At 36.8% G+C, this 23,522-nt stretch overlaps 2 protein-coding genes across 2 annotated transcripts in view; one reads left to right on the top strand and one right to left on the bottom strand.

The window, feature by feature from the left end:
• LOC127659000 (cytoplasmic protein NCK2-like) overlaps nt 1–23,522 on the bottom strand; it is a 576,925-nt gene that overhangs the window by 433,294 nt on the left and 120,109 nt on the right. The gene's annotated exons all lie outside the window — the stretch shown is intronic.
• Nucleotides 1–23,522, top strand: part of uxs1 (UDP-glucuronate decarboxylase 1) — a 138,912-nt gene that overhangs the window by 91,076 nt on the left and 24,314 nt on the right. Inside the window, exons 10-11 of the mRNA XM_052148600.1 lie at nt 7,769–7,888; nt 13,267–13,310. Of these exons, the coding sequence (XP_052004560.1) occupies nt 7,769–7,888; nt 13,267–13,310 (164 nt within the window). The remainder of the gene's footprint in view (nt 1–7,768; nt 7,889–13,266; nt 13,311–23,522) is intronic.

The raw sequence follows: 23,522 nt of genomic DNA on the forward strand, positions 1-23,522 counted from the left end.
CTATTCTGTTCATGCACTTCCCTCCTCCCATGTCAGCTTGACTTCTCTATTCAACTGATTGCTCTCAGCTTTTGGGTTGTGGACATTCTATATTCTTCTCTGTTAATCACTTTTCCACTTATTCGGGATTCCAGTCATTTGACATATTGAGATTTTCTTTTTCAAGTTTTATTGTGCATGGTTTCATAGATACATGTTATTTTAAAATATGTATTTCTTTGTAATCTACATCAGTTGTCGTGTTTCTTTTTATATTGGATAATAAACCCATTCTGATGTTGATCTAGATATCATATCTACAGTACATTCTATTTTAGTTCTCAAAATTTAGGATGTTAGTGTATTGTGTTGTGTTGTTGCCCTCACTTTGAGCAATCACACTTGTATTACTCTCATTAGTATATCGCTGTAGATACAACCATCTTCTAAATGGATACATGTAAATGTAGATATGAAGAGCGGAATTCTGGACAAGAATCGTTGTGCCATCACAATAGCAGTATTTTTTTCCCTTCTTTTTTTGTGATAAAGTTTAGTGAAAGGAGAACTGGAAAGTTTTGGAGAGAGTGAAGATTGAGCGATCAAGCACGTTCACTACCACTCCACCAGAGCAGACACAAAGCTCACATGATCACACTTAGCCATTGAATGATCCATTCAACTTCAACATCTAAACACTGCTGTGCTCTGGTTTCAATGAACCTCTGTCTCAGTTATTATCATTTTGGCTGAGTAGTTATTATTACATTCTTTGAAGTCCACATTGCTATTTTCTTTTATATCTGGTTTAATCTAGTCTCCTTTCATGCTTCCCTGATTCTCTCTCTCTCTCTCTCTCTCTCTCTCTCTCTCTCTCTCTCTCTCTCTCTCTCTCTCTCTCTCTCTCTCGCTCTCCCTCCCTCCTCTGGTGTCTCATTCATATCTCTCACATTTATAAAAGTATTAAAGTAGCAGGTTGGAGAACACATATCTGTCCTTTTTTTTTTTTTGTCTGCTGCTTCACATCACAGGGGCATGCAGGACCTAGAAATGGACCATTCTCTCTTTCTTTCTCTGTCACATGTCTTCCCCTGGCTTTGTCTTGTTTTCATTTATTTCTTTTTTGCCTTCTTACTCAATGTGGTCTCTTCCTGTCCATATCTATCTGTACATCTTCCTCTTATGCTTAGGGAGATTTAGGCACATTTGTAAATATATTAAAGTAGCAGGTTGGTGAAAACACACATCTGTTCTTTTTTTACCTTTACTTATGGTGAGCATTCCATCCAATTAACTGAATTAGTCCACTTCAATACCTTCTGCTGTCTCTCTGTCACCTTACATTAGCTTTCACGCCCACCTGCTCTCGTTCATATATCTCTGCCATCATTTATCATCATTATCATCATCAAGATATTACTTTAAAATGTACGTTTCATGTATGTTTAATGCAAAGTTGTATTTTAGGTGCTGGCAGTGGTTATCATCATTTTAAAGACCCAATGAAATCATAATTTGAGTTTTGTGGCTTTTAGTTCATGTCTGTTAGCTTTGAGGTCTTCCTTTTGTTTATGGATTTAAAGGGAAGTTTCACCCAAAAATGTAATTCTCTCATCATTTACTCACCCTCATGATATCCCAGATGTGAATGACTTTCTTCTGCAGAACACACATATTTTATTTAAACATTTCTCAGCTCTGTAGGTCAGTACAATGCAAATGAATGGTGGCCAGAATTTTTGAACATCCAAAATTAATATAAAGGCAGCATACAAATTATCTATACAACTCCAGTGGTGAAATCCATGTCTTAAGAAGTGATATGATAGGTGAGGGTGTGAAACAGATCAATATTTAAAATATTTTTTTAACTATAATATAAATTTACTAAATTCACCAGCATTCCTATGTGGGTTCATGAGAGGGCCGAGTTCATCTTCTGTTGTTTAACAATTTTCATTCTTCGTGCATATCTCCTCCTACTTGGCAGTAGGAAAAAAACAGAGATAAAGCAAAGGAAAGAAAAATAGTAAGAAAAAATCAGCATCCCAGTAGGTGCCGATACGCACAAAGAATGCAAATCAGTAAACATGAACGTGCAAAGGAGGGCTGTTGGAAAGTAGGTTTATAGTACTAAAATGGATATAACTGTTGATCTGTTTGAATGTCATATTAATTACTTTTATGCTGCCTTTATATGCTTTGTGGAGCTTCATAGTTCTGGCCACTATTCACTTGCATTGTGAGGACCAACAGAGCTGAAATATTCTTCTAAAATCTTAATTTGTGTTCATCAGAAGAAAGTAAGTAATATACATCTGGAATAAACGATGAGAGGACTTTTTTTATATATTTGTTAATTCTATTGAAAATAAGTAACATTAATCTGACAGTAATTGAAGCACAGCCTCTTTAAACCAGAAAGCCAAACGTAAAAGTGTAAAAAAAAAATTGGAACAGTTTAATGGGGGAAATATTAACCGACTAGTAATTCCAGTGTCGACCTTCAGCATCAAAACTGTTTAGTTGACTAGTCTCACAAATCCCTAGTCCTGACATACACCTCAAGATGCTACTTGGACACATAATCAGTTATGTAATCATCAGACACCTCGCTTGATCCATAGCCATCTTGATGCCCTCTCCGCTGCATCCATGATGTTCTTGATGGCCTTTTTCCTGTGCAGCCCTGTGATGCCAAGGTGCTTGAGTGTTCTGAAGAGAGACCCTCTGGCAAAGCATCTGCAACCAACTTCAACAGGCTCAGATCTAGCCCTTCAACCGTGAATGCGGCATTCACCTACCAAGCCCTCATACCTGGCCCTCTTCCTCTCATACGCTTCTTCAGTACAGTCTTCCCAGGGGATCGTCAGCTTCAGCAGGACCATCTGCCTTATTGTTTCAAACATCAGGACCATGTCTGGCATGAGTTCACTGCAATGGTATCTGGGAATCTGAGCTGTCACCCTAGGTCGACCAGAAGTTGCCAGTCTCTTGCTGTGGCAAGGAGCCCACCTGCTGTTCTTGCATATTAGAAGTGGAAGAATTAGCAATAATGTGGTTCAATATAGTTGAGGATGGAGTATAACCTGTCAAACAGCAGGACATGTTATCTTCATAATAAGAAATATTACATATTAAACTACCCAAATGCAAACACACAATATGATGCTAATTCTATGGCACTTCTGGCTGTGGAAGCATCTCTTCCCATGTTTCGTCATTTTCATATTTTTAAACTTGTTCCATCCATTCATTCAAAAGTCAATCAGTAAGTCATGTCATCTCCCCTACTTCATCTTATTACTGAGGGTACACAATAGTGTACCAATGTGGAAGGCGTTTTACCTGCTGAATTGTCCTCCCTTTATCATTTTCGAGCTCAGTGTGAGCAGCAGAATTACAATTCACACCCTGCTGCTTTTAATAAAAGCTTCCAGCATTTAGCAGTCAATCAGCTGACAGGCCTCTCAGTCCAGGGATGCTGGGATACGTAGGGTTCACTGTGTGCCTTTTTATGTCGATTTATGATACAGATAGTTCCAGCTCTTGAATCTGATTTGTTGAGTCTAGGCTTTTCCCATTTCAAAAAAAGCTGTTGGAATAAGAGTTGCAGCTTTGTTGATTTGGAGGGTTAGGACGGCACGTGTAGTGTAAAATGTGTTTTGTCACACACTTTGAGGTCTAATAACACAGATAGGGGGAATTATGTTTGTCCCTAGAAATTAATGTTGTTTTGTTGTTCTTTTTTCCTCCAAAACCCACTGTAAAGTTAATCTATGCTATGCACACACTCACAGTGTGTTTGTGTGTTGTTAGCATCTGTGTGTAATCAAATGTATGCCTTGCAATCAGGCAAGTGAATTCCGATCTATAAGAAGGCCACTTAAGTATGCTGTCATGGTATTGTCCTCCTTAAGGAAAGTCTGCCATTTTTCTTGTCCGTCCTTCATTTATAATGCTATTCATGAGCGTTTTCATGTTTTTATTCATGCCCACTGAGTTAAATATAGTATTGTTGGACATAAAATCTCTAGCTTATCCAGCTACATTTCCAGTTTCTCTCTGTAAGTGGAGCACAGTGTTTCAAGGCCAGTGCTTCATGAAGACCCCATTCAGTGAGTACATGTGTAGATTCTGCCTTGAGACCGCATACATTTCTTTGATTTATGTAGCTGATATCATACCAATTCTGCTTTTCTAGAAGACTTTTTAATTTTTTTAAACAAAATGCAGTGATGAGCAGTATTATTTTATGCCCACAACTTATAACAGACTGTTTGTTCTGAAATTTTTTGTCTTTATCACTGATATTTTGCTTTGCTTTTATATCAGTCAGGTGACATTCTTTTTGCAAAGTGACTTTCACTCAAGATTTTGTCTTTATATTTATCTGCATGCTTTTATTTTTCCATGGACCACAAAATGTTCACACATGACTGACAAGCTCCAAAAAGAACAACAAATGCACCCTAAAAGTAGTCCATATTTTTTTGTGTTACATTCCAAGTCTTCAGAAGATATATGACGAAATGTATGCAATTGCTCCATGTCAAATAAAATAATTTCTGCTAATCCAGGGTTTTACAGTAAAGGATTAGTCAGGTCAGCAGAGTAGTTCAGATTTTTACTTGGCCTGCATTAACATGTTAATTTTATTAAAAATAACATGTAAAAAAAAATACACAATTAGTCGTAATGCCCCCGGATTGTAATAAAGAAGATCCCTGAAAAAATGCAAGCTTGTAGTACCACCTATTTACTCCAGAGGGCAGTAATTGAAATTTCAGCTGTGTGGCAACGCGTAGTTTATACAGTGAAGAAAACAACCAGACAGCAAAAAACAGACATGCGTTATGTTCTTGCGTTCAAAACTTTTGCTGGAGCACAAATTCGAACTAAGGGATCTCAAGATGTGTTCTAATTATTAAACTATATTTAACTTGACACAGTGATCTAAAAATGTTATGTTTATGACGCAACGCAACCGAGACGCTACACAAGCATGTCTGACGCTTGTTGAAATTGACGGGTCCTTAAACAAGCCCTCATAATAAATCTCCAACTGATTGAAAAATTCACTTGTGAAATGGATTGCTGTGAACTGTATGACAATGATTGACTTATGACTGGCAATGATTTACCACAAGAATGTAATGCATTTTAATTATCTGAATATATATATATATATATATATATATATATTTTAGGGCTGTCGATTTAACGCGTTAATAACATGCGATTAATTTGACAAAAAATAGCGCGTTTAATCGCAATCTTAGAGATTCAAGCTTGTAGTACCACTGGTTTACTCCAGAGGGCAGTAAGTGAAATTTCAGCTGTGTGAGCAACGCGCAGTTTATACAGTGAACAAAACATTAACAACTCTTCAGTGCACACACTTCATAAACGTGCGAACCAAGGGATCTCAAGATGTGTTTAAAGATTGAGTATTAAACTATATTTAACTTGACACAGTGACCTAAACATTTTACTTTTATGACGCAACACACCCAAGACACGACACAAGCATGTCTGACGCAGGTCGTATGGTCTTTACCTCACTATATTTAATTACCAACAAGGTTAAGGAGGGGCCCTTTAAACTGTTACACCATTTTTACCATCAGTAAAATCTTAGTCAATCTTTATTTAAGAAACATGCTCCCTGAAATAGATCCACGTTGCTCCTTCTGTAATGCTGTAGATGAAACTGACCCTCACATTTTTTGGGAATGTGTCCACGCTTGTAGTATTTTGGAGAAAATCTTGTTCGTTTGTACGTACCTCCTATTTTAACTAGTTTTTCTGAATTTTCCAAATAACAAGGGCAACTGCAATTATGTGGTCGACAAAAAGTCTAGCTCGTCCCCCTTGATTTAATTGTCATCAGAATGCTTGAGATTTAACACAGAGGAGCCATGAAAATGTACTTTTACAGACATCACCCTGAGAATCAATTTCCGTCACAAAAGAGCTTTTAGCTATTTCCACCATTTGGCTCTCCTGGTTGATTTCATTTTCTTATTTTTTGTCGAATGATAAAAAATATACATCCATATAGGCACGCAGTAGGCAGAAGATTGGTGCGCATAAGTATGATCCTGACTGTAGTTCACGTTGGTCAAAATACATGAGAAATACTGTGAAAATGAAATATTAAATATTGGATTTCTCAGAAGACCCTTGAGTAAGCCGAAATGCAAGTAATTTTCTTGCTTTTTTTGTTGTTGTGTGAAAAACACTTGTCAGATTCAGACGAAATTAAAATCACAAAGTACATCTGTGAAACACTATTTTCACCAACCTCCTCATGGAAAACTAGTCCAGTCCAAATAGGGCTTTAGACTATCAGAAGTCATTCTCCATAATTTCGATATAAACTTCGTTACTTAGTCTGTTAGCCAGCTAGTTAACATTAGCTTATGACAATTTAAAATTTCTAGAATTTGCAACAATAATTGTACATCACAGGAAATCACATGTAAGATCACACTGGCCTGATTGGGCAAGTGACAATTTACTTTAAATGGCCCAAAACGCTTTGACACTGGACCTGGGCCAGTGTGCCATCCTTATTGTTGAGCTCTGATATCATTACGCATAATGCAAGCTGAAGTATTGCAGTGTGACACTACATCTTGCGCTTAGTGCATGTGACGTCAATTTTGTCATCAGCACAGATGGTGTGGACTGTCCATATGCGGGACCACGTCTGCACTAGAGAATGCATACGTTGGGGCTTGAGGTCAAAAGAGTGTACTTTAAAAATTAAGCATACCCAAGTTTGATGTTATTGACGTCTAACCTGCGTTTTTCTTTTTTTTTCTTTTTTTTTTGGAGCTACAGGCTCTCCATCAATGACTCAACAACTTATATATATGGCAGTCTGGTGCATTTAATGATCAATGTCAGTGTCTGAGACTGATTGTTTTGTCAACACAATTACCATCCATACTTTCTGTGTTTACAGATCAGCCCTCTTTCATTTCTGAAATAATTCTGCTGTAGTCTACAAGGTTCCAAACGTGCATTCATGTCTATTTCTGGATCAGAGTACAAATCCAAACTGCTTGGCATTTAGCTGCATTTAATCAATTTTGAATCGCCACATACATTAGTGAAAGGTATTGATGTCTCTTTGCCAGAGGGAGGCTTTTCAAAAAAATGTATGTAATCTTTATAGACACACACAGCTACTGCTGTGACCAAAATAAAAATTGTAAATGCATACATTTGTTTATAGATAATATGTACTGTGATAATGAGGTATAGATACATTTAAACAACTGTTGGACCAGAGGGTCAAACCCAGTGCTTCTCTTTTGCACCCGGTGTGTCATACTGAATGTCTCCAACATATAATGTCTTTGTGTCCATTGGCTCCATAATTATGTGCTGTTAGACTGTTTTCATAACAGGCTGCTGTAGAAAGAACATGAGATTACGGCTGGGTATTGCCAACTATCTCACAATGCGATATGTCATGATTCAGATTGTTGCCCAATATCATAACTGAATCCCAAATTAAAAGATTTTGGCACTTCACTTTGTCCAGTAATGGCACCTTATACAATAGAAGCGACACTAACCACACTGACTAATGCTATTTTATTTTGTGTATTCAGTTTATCCAGATATCACTATCAGTATCTGCACAGCTCGTTATTCTAGACATTTTGAGCTCCATCTGGTTATAAACCTGTAATATGTATTTTCTCACACAACTTCAAAATAATGCTTACAGCAGAAATTAGGTGGTGCTGATGTTGATGTTTGTGTTTCACAGGAGGGAGTGGAGGTGAGGGTGGCTCGGATCTTCAACACCTTCGGGTCTCGCATGCACATGAATGATGGACGAGTGGTCAGTAATTTCATTCTACAGGCTCTACAGGGAGAACCTCTGACGGTGAATAATATGCACACACACACACACACACACACACACACACACACACACACAGACACAGTTTTAAAGAAATAGTTGACCAAAAATGATAATTCTCTCATAATTTACTGACATCATCCCAGATGTGTATGACCTTCTTTATTCTGCAGAAAATAAAGACTTTTAGAAGACTATCTCAGCTCTGAAGGTCTGTACAATGCTAGTGAATGGTGACCAGAACTTTGAAGCACTAAAAAGCATATGAAGGCAGCATAAAAGTAATCCATTCAACTCCATTGTTTTAATCCATGTCTTCTGAAGCAACCCAATAGTTTTTGGGTAAGAATAGAACAAAATATATTGTTCTTTTCACAGTAAATCTTGAAATCAACTTCTCCTTGGCGATCATGATTTCAAGCTCGATTACGCTTTCTAGCGCCATCTAGCATTCTGAGCATACTTAAAGCATGTGTAATCTAGATTGAAATTTTGATCGCCAAGGAGACTGCTGATATCAACATTAATATTGAAAAAAGAGGGGATTTAAGTACTGAAGTCGTATGGATTACTTTTATGCTACTTTTATTTGCTTTTTATAGCTTCAAAGTTTTGGTCACTTTCACTTGCTTTGTATGGACCAACAGAGCTGAAATATTCCCAGGGCTCGACAATAAGGACTGCCTGATGGCCCGGGGCCAGTGTGAGAGAGGTTCGGGCCAGTTGCTAGATCTGTCACTTGCCCAATGCTGCATTTATAACATTACTGTTAGCAGACAACGAGCGAGAGAGCACAAAAAATACACCGAATGAACAAAGTCTTCTAACTGAGCACTCGGAGACGAGAGAGCGTGATTATATTGAGCTTGCAATGATGCGAGAGTGCATAATATGCTGGAAGCGGTGAGGAATCGTCTTGTGAGCGCACAAGCATGCAAACACCGAACGCACTCTCCTAGAACTGTCCTCACTAATTTCCAAGTGTCTTAGCAGCAGCCATCAGTGATATTAGGTCTTATTTAGGAGGCTTCTGTCCCCCTAAAATTCTGTGACTTTGCAATCAGCACATAACTGTTCTAAACAGCTGCAGCCGCAACACTGCACTTGTTTGAATCGTGAGGCACTTTGGTTGCTTTTCCCACATGTAAAGGCTGACTGTAGTGTGAGCCAATAGCATTGGAGTGTGGGCTGTGACGGATCATATCATTGGTTTGAGCCACTGGACTAATACACCCCATTTCCTCATTCAATTTACGAATGAGCAATGATCAGCATCTTATTATGACCGATTGACAGAGGAGGCATGTCGTTCGTTTATTTAGGTAATCCCGTTTAACGAGAGAAAGGAGCTGGATTAATTAAGAGTAAAATAACTAATGACATTAGGATGTAATTAAAACCTGTGTGTATATATATATATATATATATATATATATATATATATATATATATATATATATATATATATATATATATATATATATATATATATATATACTACATACACACACACACACACACACACACACACACACATTGCACCTACAGGAGCTTTTATGACATCCCATTCTAAATTCCTAGGCATTAATATCGAGTCGGTCCCCCTTTTGCAACTATAATAGCTTCCACTCTTCTGGGAAGGCTTTCTACAAGATTTTGGAGTGTGTCCATTCTTCCAGAAGAGCATTTGTGAGGTCAGACACTGATGTTGGACGAGAAGACCTGGCTCGTAATCTCCGCTCTAGTTCATCCCAATCATGTTTGGTAGGATTGAGGTGTGGGCCAGTCAAGTTCTTCCACACCAAACTCATTCAACCATGCCTTTATGGACCTTGCTTTGTGCACTGGGGCACAGTCATGCTGGAACAGGAAAGGGCCTTCCCCAAACTGTTTCCACAAAGTTGGAAGCATAGAATTTCCAAAATGTCTTGGTAAGCGAAGGCATTAACATTTCAGTGGAACTAAGGGGCCTAGGCCAACCCCAGAAAAACAACCCCATAGCATTATCCCTGCTCCACCAAACGAAGTGTGATTCGTCACTCCACAGAACACATTTCCACTGCTCCAGAGTCCAGTGGCGGCGCGCTTTACACCACTCCATCTGACGCTTGGCATTGTGCTTGGTGATGTAAGGTTTGCATACAGCTGCTCAACCATGGAAACCCATGCCATGACGCTCCCGGCGCACAGTTTTTGTGCTGATGTTAATGCCAGAGGAGGTTTGGAACTCTAAAGTTATTGAGTCAGCAGAGCGTCAGCACTTGGCAACCCAGCTCTGTAACTTTATGTTGTCTGGGTTGGGTTCCACGCTTCCACTTTGCAATAATACCACTAACAGTTGTTCATAGAATATCTAGGAGGGAGGAAATTTCACGAACTGACTTGTTGCAATGGTGGCATCCTATTACAGTACCATGCTCAAATTCAGTGTGCTCTTTAGAATGACCCATTCTTTCACAAATGTTTGTAAAGGCAGATTGCATGGCTAGGTGCTTGTTTTTAAACACTTGTGGCAATGGGACTGAATGAAACACCTGAATTTAATGATTAAGGTGTGTGGCCCAATACTTTTGTCAATATAGTGTATGTATAGTTTTGAAACACTTGACTGAAATGTTTCAAATGATCTTAAAAATATTTTCATCTGAAGGCGTATGCTTAAATGTTTTAAATTTGTTTTGTTAATATAATATAAGTGTGCCATTAATTTATTTAATTATAAAACTAATATTTTATTAATAAAAGTTTTTTTAAATTGATGACTTGGACCAAATAGTAAAGAAAAGAAGCCAATAAGTGCTCAACAGAGATGGGAACTCCTTCAATACTGTTTAAAAAGCATCCCAGGGTGAAACTTCAAGAAGTTGGTGGAGAAAATGTCAAGAGTACATGTCTGCAAATTCTAGGCAAAGGGTGACTACTTTGAAGATGCTAAAATATAATATTGATTTTTAGTCACATCATAATTCCCATAGTTCCATTTATGTTATTCCATAGTTTTTATGACTTTACTATTATTCTAAAATGTGAAGAAAAATTATAATAAAGAATGAGTGTTTCAAAACTTTTGACCAGTGGGGTGTGTGTATATATATATTAGTGCTGCACGATAAATCATATCGTAATTGCGATGTCAGCCTGTGCGATTATATGACGGCAAAATGCTGTGATTATATTAAATAAATAAGTGCACGTGTGGTCATGTCATGTCAGTTTCCGGTGTTCAGCGTGGAAATCAGGTGAAAATGGATGCCGAGCAGACACAGAAAAAAAAAAAAGTAAACAGATCATATAAAAAATAACACCGATCATAGCTTGGCGATATATCTTTATTTCATCCTTAATTAAAGATCATATAATAAGTACAACAATAAAATGTGTGTGTGTGTGTGTGTGTGTGTGTGTGTGTGTGTGTGTGTGTATGTATGTATATATATGTGTATATATATATATATATATATATATATATATATATATATATATATATATATTGGTTTTGGATAGACAAGATTGACAAATGCTTATTAATAATACTCTTATGGCTAAAATGTTTACAGTGTTCAGTGGCTAAAATATCAATATGACTAAATGTTACTAAAATGTGACTAAAATGTCAACTGTTTTCATTGACTAAAACTTCATTAAAAAGCCCAGTAAGCCAAACAAAGCACAATTACAGCTGTTTTTGCGAGTGTCACGCCATATGACAGGTCTTCACAGAGATATAAAGAGACATGATGCACCGTTAGCAAAGTGGGATTTCAGAAGATGATCCACACACTGGACAAGAGGTACCAGTGATAAGTAGAACTTTTTAGAAAGAGGATTTGGAAATACCAGTTGGTCATTTAAAAAAAAAAAAAAAAAAAAAACACAACAACAACAGTTTTAGTGGATTGAGTGAACCACACTTTTATATCCAGTTTCCTTTTCAAACGAGTTTATAGAAAGTCCATGTTACATCCTGATTAACTGTCCCTGTTTGTTTGGACAATCTTATTTTCATGAAAATTTGTATGTTCTTATTTATTGTTCCATTTTATTTAGGTGTAATATTGAGATAATAACAAGTTTGCAGTAATGCAAAGATGTTATTATTTAATTTTGTAAAAATATTTTAACTTGAAAACACTGTGCATTTATAGTTGTTGTTGTTGCTAGTTTGTATGTTTGAGTTGAGAAATACACATTTCAGCATTTTCCTTGATGGACAAGCAAGTTGACTCATAATACCATTTGTTTATTAGTGGGGGGCAGTGGTGGCTCAGCGGTTAAGGCTCTGGGTTACTGATCAGAAGGTCGTGGGTTCAAGCCCCAACACCACCAAGACACCACTGTTGGGCCCTTGAGCAAGGCCCTTGAACCTATCTGCTCCAGGGGCGCCGTATCATGGCTGACCCTGCACTCTGACCCCAGCTTAGCTGGGATATGTGAAAAATAAATAATTTCACCATGTATATGCAGAAATGTATGTATAATGTGTGACAATTGGTCAAATTAAATTAAATTAAATTAAATTATTATATCGCAATCGAATATCGCAATATTAGCCTCAATAATCACAATATGACATTTTCCCCAAATTGTACAGCCCTAATAAATATATATATATATGATGTATCAGCTATTTTACATTTTTGTTTTGGGACCAGTGAAAATATTGGCAGGGAAAGTAAAAGTCTGAAGCACTGGCCCTGACCGGGCCAATAGAAAAAATCCTTAGCGTTGAGACCTGATTCTTCAAAAAATCTTCTGTTGTGCTCTGTAAAAGAAAGTTATATACATCTGGGATGACATGAGGCTGAGTAAATGATGAGAGAATTAAACATTTTAGGTAAACTATCCCTTTAATAACACTCCTAACACTCATTTCCATCAAGATGTTTTTACTAATTTTCTTGCACACATACGTGAAAGTATTTGGACACTTTTGGACACTTGAGCCATAGTTGAAATGAATGAATGTCACTGCATTAGATGCCAAGTGGCATCTTCAAATAAATGCTAAACCATTTCTTAGAACTAACTAGAATTTTCTTAGCCATTTTTGTAGTTACTTGTAACCATCTGGTCTCGAGGCAATTTTTAGTAGATTTATGAAGTCAGTTCCCCTGAAATTCACACTAGTGTCTTAACGGAGTAACCAAAGGTTTTGTTATCACAATAACTATGGACAGGTTTCACCAACGATTGACAACAATAAAGTGTCCAAATACTTTTGTCTTTATTGTTTTATAAGTTGTAACTTAACAAACTTCTTTAAGTCTTGCTTTAAAAGTGTACTGTGTTGTGTTTCATTGACATAAATGACACTTGCTTTACTATTTTGCTTTTTCACGTACATTTATTCAGACATTCATACATCTTTACGTGTGCCTTCAGTGTTAAAATACTTTTTTCAGGTGTATGGTTCAGGATCTCAGACGAGAGCTTTCCAGTATGTAAGGTAAGCACTGATATAACAAAAAAGATGGATGAATGTTTTCTTTAAATGGAATGGCATTGTGTGTGTTTCGTTCAGGAGCGGGTTGGGATATTATCAATAGTTATCAATTATCAAAGATAATTATTAATTATTCAAATTAATAGCACATTGATTTGAATCAACATTAGCTCATTAATACTTCAAATCAACAATTATCAAGAGAATATTAATAAGGATTAATATTGCTGGGGCACCACTCTGAAATCAGGGACTAATAACCAGACAGTAGAGCAGTCTCAATATAGGATTGTTCGCTTAGGAAAGTTGATGTCTGGAGAATATCGTCTTTCAAAATTAAAACAATGAAGGCTTGAATCCGAGCACTGACATCCCCTGCCAGCCCTTGGCACAGGTGCATGCAGAACAATTACAAAACACTTCTCTTTAAAGTATAACAAAGTTTATTAATGCAGTAATATCAATTAATAATCAATGCAATGCAGTTGATAAACTTCTGACTTACAACTACAAACTAAACAGTGACATGATTAGATATGGTAACAGATAAGCCTGAGCTTGTCTGAGAGGATAATAAATAAAATGCATGAGAGGAGGGTGGCTCAGTGGTTGAGGCTCAGGGTTACTGACCAGAAGATCAGGGGTTCAAGCCCCAGGCACCACCAAGATGTCACTGTTGGGCCCTTGAGCAAGGCACTTAACTCCAGGTTGCTCCAGGGGGATTGTCCCTGTAATAAGTGCACTGTAAGTCGCTTTGGATAAAAGCGTCTGCCAAATGCATAAATGTAAATGTAAATGTAAGTTTCCGGCCAGAGAATGTGGGCGGAGAGACTGGTTCATGGCGTCTGCCAGTTTATCGCGTGTCTCTGCTGGTACGATAACTTAGGGTCAAAGCTGTACTCTATCACCAAGTTATCTGTTCACCAAAGGTGTGTGCATGTATGTTTGTGAGGGGTTGTGTGTGTGTGCGTTTAGTATTAGAGAGAGAACAGCTAAAGCCGGTTTAGCGATTGTGGGAGTGATGGCAACCATTAGTTTTATCACTCAGAGACACTGTGAATGGCTTGTAATCTGTCCGCCACGGTAGTTGGTTCTTTAATGATAAACTCAGTGTGCCGGTCTCACCCGCGGTGGTGGAAATGCACAACCAGCCCAACATGGTTGTCCGACAACACAGCAAATCTCATTCGTGGCAACAGCAAGTTACAATAATACCTTGAGTATTATTAGCAGCAATGAGTGGACTCGGTGGGTCCGTAAACTGTACAAGCAATAACCTTGATACACAAGAATAACACACAATAATAATCTATCTCTGCCTATACGTAAAACTCTTACTTGAGTCACGTGAGGGCATGGGTAGTATGTGTGTTCGTCCGTCGTTTGATTCAAACTCGGTTCCTTGAAGCTTGAAAGATGACGGGAGGCCGTTTCCCTGCTCGATTGAAGGAAGAGAAATCTTCTTCAGTTCTGCAGGCAGATGGGTGGGACACGGATTGCTCTGCCGTTTTCTTTCGGATTCGTTAGGCTGCTCGATGGAACATAGAGAATCTCGGCTCGTCCAGTGAGATGGAGATTGTATGGCCAAAGTTCAGATACGTATGCAACGAGGCTACACCTGGGAGCAGCAGTTCTGCAGCTAACATAATTTTTATTTATTTTTTAAATTACACATTTACATTTGATGGAATTTTTTTATTAAATGTATATATGTAAATCTTAAAAGTAGGCTCACATATTTTTTTTAACATAAAACAGTGCAGTCGTTCACAGTAACATTACCTTCTCCATCTTTCCTGCGCTCCACTACAGTCTCTTACAGAAGATGGACCATGTGAGCTCCACTGTGTTCACTCAATAGTAATTTAGGTCATGTTGCTGATTACTCTATCAATTAAATAATCACTGCCTATCATGATCTCAACCGGACTGCAGATCAGATAATTTTGTCATGCGTTGTATTTCTTTATTATTCTTGATCTGACACAGAGACCCGAGCTATTAAATCCTTCTTAAACGTTTAATCGTGCAGCACATCATTATAAAGTCCAGCAAAACAACATTCCACTAGACCCACCAATGAAATAGTTCTTTACCCTATATGGGGTGTGACATATATGTTTGAGCTACATGTGATATGTGAGAGTACAGAAACAGGAAATTTCTATAGACACATCCTCTTGCAGAACAGGTAATAGCTGCTATTGTGTTTTGTGATGACACAGCTAGCTACACCAATAAGAGACTTTTAAAGAGGCCTTAATTATTCCACAGGTCAAACAAAGTTAAAGGGATAGTTCACCCAAAAATGAACATTCTCTCGTCATTTACTCACCCTCGTGCCATCCCAGATGTGTATGAACTTCTGCAGAATTTCTCAGCTCTTTTGGTCCATATATTTCAAGTGAATGGTTGCCAAAAATCACATAAGTCGGCATAGAAGTAATCCACAAGACTCCAGTGGTTAAATTAATATCTTCAGAAGTGGATAAATATAAATAGACTAAGCTGTGTATTGCACATAATTATTGCTCAATGCATGCCCTTATGATAGTGACACAGTGGGCGTGGAATCTCAGATTATGCACACGTTTATACTTTTAAACTCACATCTTTTTTACTCTAGCATATCCAGTCTTCCACTCCACAGATTTGCATTCAGAAGTGAACAAATTGTGTACATTGTACTTTTTCTTTTAATGAGAATTTTTAATACTGTAATATTTTTAATGTAGAACACATTGGAAAAGCCTCCACTCTCTTCATTGTAAGAGTGTAGTGGTGGTGGCGTAGTGGGCTAAAGCACATAACTGTTAATCAGAAGGTCGCTGGTTCGATCCCCACAGAAACCACAATTGTGTCCTTGAGCAAGGCACTTAACTCCAGGTTGCTCTGGGGGATTGTAGTAAGGGCACTGTAAGTTGTTTGTATAAAAGCGTCTGCCAAATGCATAAATGTAAATAAAGAGCTTTATGTATTTATATTTAGTCTTTCTAATAAATAATTTTATTTCATGATATTAATTTAATGAACATCTTTATAAATATCAAAGAATCAATTTATTATGGCACCCACATGCTTTTTATAGTTCCTTCTAGTCAATGAATATTCATGTTATTTATAAAATTACATTCTGTATTATGAATATTCAGGTAATGTCTGCCAATTCAAAGCTTAAGCAATTAATCACTCCTTTGCTAACTAGATAACATGTGATCATTTCACAGACAACTGATATAGCTTAGAGGTTTGAGATTTGATTCCTTATCACTTTAATTCATACACTGTACATATAAATGAACACATTTCCTGACTTGTTCATTGTAATCTCTTTATGATCTGAAAATATAAATGAGACATTTAGAGTGCCTTCATTTAGCTGGTGGTCAAGAGATTCAATGAAAAGATGTCTTTCTGATGCTCAGCCTTCTCTACTCCATTAGAAGCTGTATGGTCCTTCTCTATATTACAAGTTTAATCTGCCTTTCAATATGGACCTTTTACCGTTTCCTTTACATCTAGGAAGAGATGAGTTACTTTTCTCTAATATTGAGATCATGAACATCTATAATGTATAATCAGACACACGATCTTCAGTTAAAACCACATCATTTTATTTGATACCAAGTTGTTGGATGTTGATGGACCCTCTACATGAGACTACACAGCCATTGCCTTTTAGGGGAAAAGACAACAAACAAGTTTTATTGCCACACCAAATAAGAAAAGGACATAATGGTCATATAACACTTTGGGCTTCCCACCATTCTCCACCTATGTTACCGCAGATCTTTAACTTATGAATAATCATGTGTGTCCTACTGATAAACATTACATTCAATCTATGAAACATTTTGACAACAGTGGCAGATACATCATATGGTATTAAAAATAAAGGAAATAGTTTTAATGACGAGACCGTTGCAAAGATGGCCGACAGGCTATAAAGACTTTGGTTCACCTTGAACGTGCACAGACTCAGAGTTTCAAACTCACGTTGAGTGAACTAACCCAGCGTAGGTGTATTGGAACTTACCGCGAGTAAGCAAGTTTTGGGTTAATCAGCTGAAAGTTCAGGGTTTATGTCACAGTAAGTTAACCTTGCTTTCTGGAATACCCCTCTGTGGAGTGATAAAATGATTAAACTAATTCTCATATGTTTTGCTTCATGAGAAATAAGCACTTGTGGGTTTAATCAGAGCATTAAAATAATGTGTGAAAGTGAAGAAATTAGAACAGAAATATTTTACAGTTGCATTATATAATATAATTTTATATAATGTAAATAAAATAAAAAGATTTTATATATTATATTATATATAATATATTATCTAAAAATAACACTGTAAATGTAAAATTGACAAAGTAAAGTTGACCAAAAAGAGATATTTAAGTATATTTTGATATTTTAAAGCCTTAAAATGAAATCATATATCACTATTTTATTAGTTCATTGATATATTTGAAGTTAAATATGTATAAATGTCTTTTTAAGGTGCATGAAAGCACACATGCACCTTTAGAAATATTACAATTAATTGTGAAAGCAGTAAAACAGACAATTAATCGTCATAATCACTGTTTTTTGTTTTTTAATTAATCGTCAGCCAAATTTAATAATTGTGACAGCTCTACTAATAGTAACAAATTAAAAATGAAAAAATATGATTATTATTGTAGTGTGTATATATATATATATATATATATATACATATATACATATATACACAACACACACACATATACAACAGTTAGGTCCGGTGCTCAAATCTGATTGGACAAGCGACGTTCCATTAGCACTGATGGTCTGACAGCATCAGCACTTTGACGCTTCACTATGTATCACTCCGCTTGTGTTCCTGCCGTTCTAAACTAAAGTGTAAGAGTAGTGCATATCTTTTAGGAGTTACTGTCTTTATTTTTGAAATTACATATGTTAGCCAGCAGGTGGTGGCAAAAGATTATTTTTGTGTGTAATATGAGCCAGTTGGTGAAATAAAGTGAACCCGTTAGTCATTGTTTACATAGAACAGCACTCCATGGTCGCTCGTATTACCACTACATTTCTTAAGCTAGGACATTGTTTTAAACGGCTTTAAATGAACAATTTCAGGATTAAGGCTCATCACAGCTGAGAGACACAACAGAGTGTTTGATTACAGAACTCGAGGCACTTACCGAGTTTCCACATTGGATACACACTGTTTAAAATGGTGGAGGACATTGCTGTTTCTATAGTAAATGACTTGAGTGGTTACAACGAAATAGGGAGAAATACCCCCACTTGGATGCTATTTTTCCACTCAGAAAGCTGACCTTCAGAACGCTGACAGCATCACTGCTTGGGAGTGGCAACAGGTGATCGCACACGCTCAGTCTCTCTCTCTTTCTCTCTGTCTCTCTCTCACACACATGCACACACCCATCCTTGTTTATCCAATGACTTGTTAGAAACAGCACAAGCCGTGATACTATTTCTGAAGTGAACTTTTTGAATTACTAATGAAGGCTTGGACGCATCGTTTGTTTTGAACCAGCAACGGCAGATTCTGATCCGTCGCTTAAAGTAGTTCCATGCACAAATGCGTTTTTATGAACGTACACGATTTTTCTTTTTCTATTTTTTATTTACTTGTTCATTGAACTGTTGTATATGTAAGTATATTTAAGTAATATCACACTCGCAGTCGTGCTATATGGCCTTACATCAGCACTGCTGTAATTACCTACTTCACACGGCCTGCGGCCTCGTGTCTGCGGCCGAATCACAGCAGTGCTGATGTAAGGCCATATCGCACTCTTGCTTGTGTGATATTACTTAAGTATACTGTATATATAGCTTTCAAAATTAACTACAATAATAATCATATTTTTTGTTTAATTGGTACTTTCCCCTTTTCTGGCATTTTGATGTCAACAGTAGTTTTATTTTTTATGTGTGATAGAGAGCCTGCGAGTCGGTCTCATCACAGGATTTTACTGTCTTCAAAGGACTTATTTATTGACCCTGATTTGCTTGCCAATTTTCAATATTTATTGGGGTTTTATTGTACAAATGTTTTATCCGCCCTATTCATTGGTTTTGTTTTTAACTCATGTGTCTTTTGTTCTTATGTATTTATTCTGTTACATTGTATTTAAGAATGGAGATGTGAGAGTTAATTTTAAGTTAAACAAAATGGTATGTTCCAATTATTCAAATGTATTTTTTTTTTTTTAACTCTGCTGCCACTAGGGAGAAAATGATGAACGAGTGTTTGGGCAAGGGTTTGCCAGCACTGCTTGTGTGCAAATATACTCCGGCCTCAACTGTGTATGGAGGGGAGTAGGTACTGCAGTTAGTACCAAAAACAGGGCTAGATTTTAGACTTCTTTTTTTTTTTATTTAACCTTGTTTTTCTTATTGCGTTCAAACAATATTTATTTGCACATTTTGCACCTCTAATGGATTAAACATCTTTTTTGTGTGGTTTAAACATTCTCTCTAGTGTGATTCTCCTTGTGACTGCTCCCTATAACATTCTGCTTTCTAATGTTATTGTGAATTTGAATGATAAGAACAAAGAGAAAACAATAGCTGGTCTCTGTAACATCTGTAAAAAAAAAAAAAAAAAAGGGGGGAAAACATATTAAAATGACACTGACTGCATCTGTACGTTTCCGTCTATTTTTTTTTTTTTTGTCTTATGAATTGAAATTGGGGAAAAGCAGACCTTTCCTGACAGATTGCTCCATGGTTTTATCAAGGTCATAGGTCTGCTTTTGATGGGATTACTAATGCTTTCTGGTAATTGAATTGAAGGTAATCAAAGGCTAAACTCTGTTTTGATTTAAAAGGCTGCAGTGTTTGCATACAGACTGATTATGCTGTGCTTTGGCGGAGGCAAATATATTAGTTTATTAACGGTCTTTGGACACATCCTCATGTGATAGCCATGGGATTGTGAAACACAGAGGAGAAGTTAGAAATACAGGTGATGGGGGCTGGGGAAGTTACTGTCATATGACCTTTATTGTTTTCATTTGGAAGGAAATGTGTTCTCTTTGCTGTACAAGACTTTCATAATGCCTTCTTCCTCTGACGATCAAACACGAACACCTTTAGGGAAAAAGAAAGGAAGAAATGATCTTTATAGAAATTACAGCACTGTTTGTAGAAGGTCTTTTGAGTATTATTTAATCAAGCTACTTTCATCTGTCGAGGTGTGTGGTTCTTTGGCTCTCTCCTTAGAAGACTCAGCGCTCAGTGTAGGTAAGAGATCAGAGCCATCGTGGGCTAATTGAAGCCTCCATATCAGCACAGCAAACATTTACCTGGATGTGCAAAGTTCACTTAATTATGATTGTGCAATATAGTACATGGCGATTGACCGCAACATTGCCCTTCTCTGAATCTTTTCAGAGTTCTGGCTTTCTGAGGCCATCAGATAAGTCTTAAGCATCAGACTTTGACTGAGTCTAAGGTGCTGTATTAGCATCTGTCTCGGGTGATCCAGTCTTGAATCATCAGCGGAGTCTGATAGCTGCTTACACTTGGTAGTAATATTTCTTAAATGCGTCTCTTATTTCAGATGTGGGAATCCCTGATTTTATGACTATATGCAATACTAAGTGGGTTTGTCAGCATACTTTAGAGTGCAGAAAAGAAACATGATCACATGGGAAGTCGGCATGTTGTGTCTGAATGTTCCAGTACCATGCCATTGGTCCCATAATGCAAGTTACTGACAAGCGCCATTTTAAATGAGAAAATTCTGTGTCAGTTTAAGTGTGTTTACCTTCTGCTGCAATGCGACTGATAGCGAGTTGCGTCCGCTTCGAAGGAGACCCAGGTTCTCGTCCCGTGATGAAACCACAAAGTTATTGCTTTGGCATAATCAGTGTCAAGCTCAATTTGGAGGTTGCATTTTCCCTCTAAGACTGCATTTTGACTCCACTGATGGTTGGGTTTGGGGTTTTGGTTTGGGGGTAGAGTTAATAAAATCTGCATTCGTTTTCACTGTATTACACCATGTGCCCTTACATTCAAAAACACTTCCCACTTCGGCCACAGGAGGCAATACTTTGAATTTAGGTTAGCACAGACTGACTACCTACTGTTTCCGAATGGAGTTACCATTGAGATTGGCGCTTGTTCTTAGGTTGAGGATGGACTCTCACTTTCAGTGAAGTTTGATTTTAATGCTACTTAGCTCTGTAAGCAGTTGCTATGAAACAGTCAATGTTGTTACTCTTGCTCACCAGGCATGTAATGGTTAATAAAATCACTTTTGTTGGACCAACTTAAAAAAAAATTAGTAGATTAGTAGATCTATTTGTTCTGACAAAATGAATTTAACTCTCTGGGGTCTGAAGGTGTTTTGGGCCCTGGAAAAGTTTTGACATGCCTTGACATTTGTGCTTTTTTCAGTAACACATTCATGGCTAAAGTCTGATAAATGTATTCAGCACAAACTGGGCTACAATAATATGTGAGCAACATGCGTGTACATGTTTGTATTTGTGAGAAAATAAAGTTTATGCATGGATTTTGAAAAAAAATATTTTTTAATCATTGAAACTGGATCTTGTAGCCTAGAGTTTTTGCTACAAAATGATATGAAAACCATATAGTAATTGAACTTTTGTAAGACACTTTTAGTGTTAGAAAGGTCATGCAAGGAGGCGTGAATTATTATGAATATTGATGTGATTCACACCTGAGGAGACAAAAGACCCTCCCCTGGGCCTATCAATGAGGAATGTGACAGAAAGAGAATGAATGTGAGGAGACTTAATGATCAAAATCAAGTTTTAAGTTAAAAGTAGTAATCTGACTATACATTTTCTTTACATAAAGACTTTACTTAATTTTAGACCTACACTACCATTTAAAAGAAGTCTCTTCTGCAAGGCTGCATTTATTTGATCCAAAATACAGTAAAAACAGTGATATTTTGAACAATTTTTACAATTTAAAAGAACCGTTTTCTATTTGAATATAATGTAAAATGCAATTTGTGATCAAAGCTGAATTTTCAGCATCATTACTGCAGTCTTCAGTGATCCTTCAGAAATCATAATAATATGCTGATTTTCTAATATGGGCATATTTAAATTTAATTTTGCTAATTTACATCTGAACAGATATTTGCAAGCACAAGCTTTGTTGATGATAATGAGGCAGCATAAACACTAGATAAAATATAATCTAAACATTCATATTATTTTTATATCATATTACATATCATATTTGTATTATACAGCATACAATTTAAATACCTGCTTTAGCTGAAACAACATTTAAATGTAACTAAAACTTGCTTATTAGAACATATTTCAAATGTCAATACTCTGAATCCTGGCTGGCAAGTCTGGCAACAGTCCCACTAGTAAAATATGTACATGTTTATATAAAATAGCATGTCAACTAAAGAAAACTAAATGACTTACTCATCCGAAATTGTATCCTCCGCTGGATCAAGTCACTCTTCAAAATACCAACATTCATCGGAGTCCCACTCTTCTTCTGAGGAAAATGTTAACACTTCATCAATATACAGGAGTTTTCTCACTTGTGTATCGTGCTGTCTTTCAAACGCTCAGAAAAATGAACTAACTTGTTGTTTTTAAGACAAAGTCGGGAGCGTTTACCATTTGCATTGATCGCTTCAGTACATTAGCATATGAATGGTGCGCTCTGCTGGTGGGTGTGATCACATTAGCTATAAAGAGCTGAGCCAGGAAAACTATACATCGCTTTAATACAGATTACATTGCAGGAGAATATTTGTTTTAAAAGTAGAAATCTTAAGCTTTCTTTAGACATGTTTCATGTTTGTGTGATAAGTATTCGCGGAGTTTCAGTTCATTTTTGTGACGTGTTTCAGAAATGTGCTCATGAATCCAGAGACTGCTTATAGCTCACCCTTTATCTTTTCTTTATTTTACAAAAGCACAAGGGTTTGTTGTTATTGTGAGTGTACTCAAATAAAAGTAGACCCTTTATAGTCTCTAATGATGTCTTACACTTATCTGTATGCCCCAAAATGACAGAGAATTTTATGTTTCTTCCGCTGTAATGACAGCAGGATGTGCCAGCCGTCCGTCGACCCCAGAGGGTTAAGTTTGTGCAACTTGAACTAGAACAAGTCAGCTGAAACCAATAATATTTTTGTTGGAAAAAATACTTTTAATTGCATGGAAATGTTCAGTGAAGTTATTTTAATTTTATTT

This window comes from Xyrauchen texanus, chromosome 18 (genome assembly GCF_025860055.1).
Source record: "Xyrauchen texanus isolate HMW12.3.18 chromosome 18, RBS_HiC_50CHRs, whole genome shotgun sequence".
NCBI lineage: Eukaryota > Metazoa > Chordata > Actinopteri > Cypriniformes > Catostomidae > Xyrauchen > Xyrauchen texanus.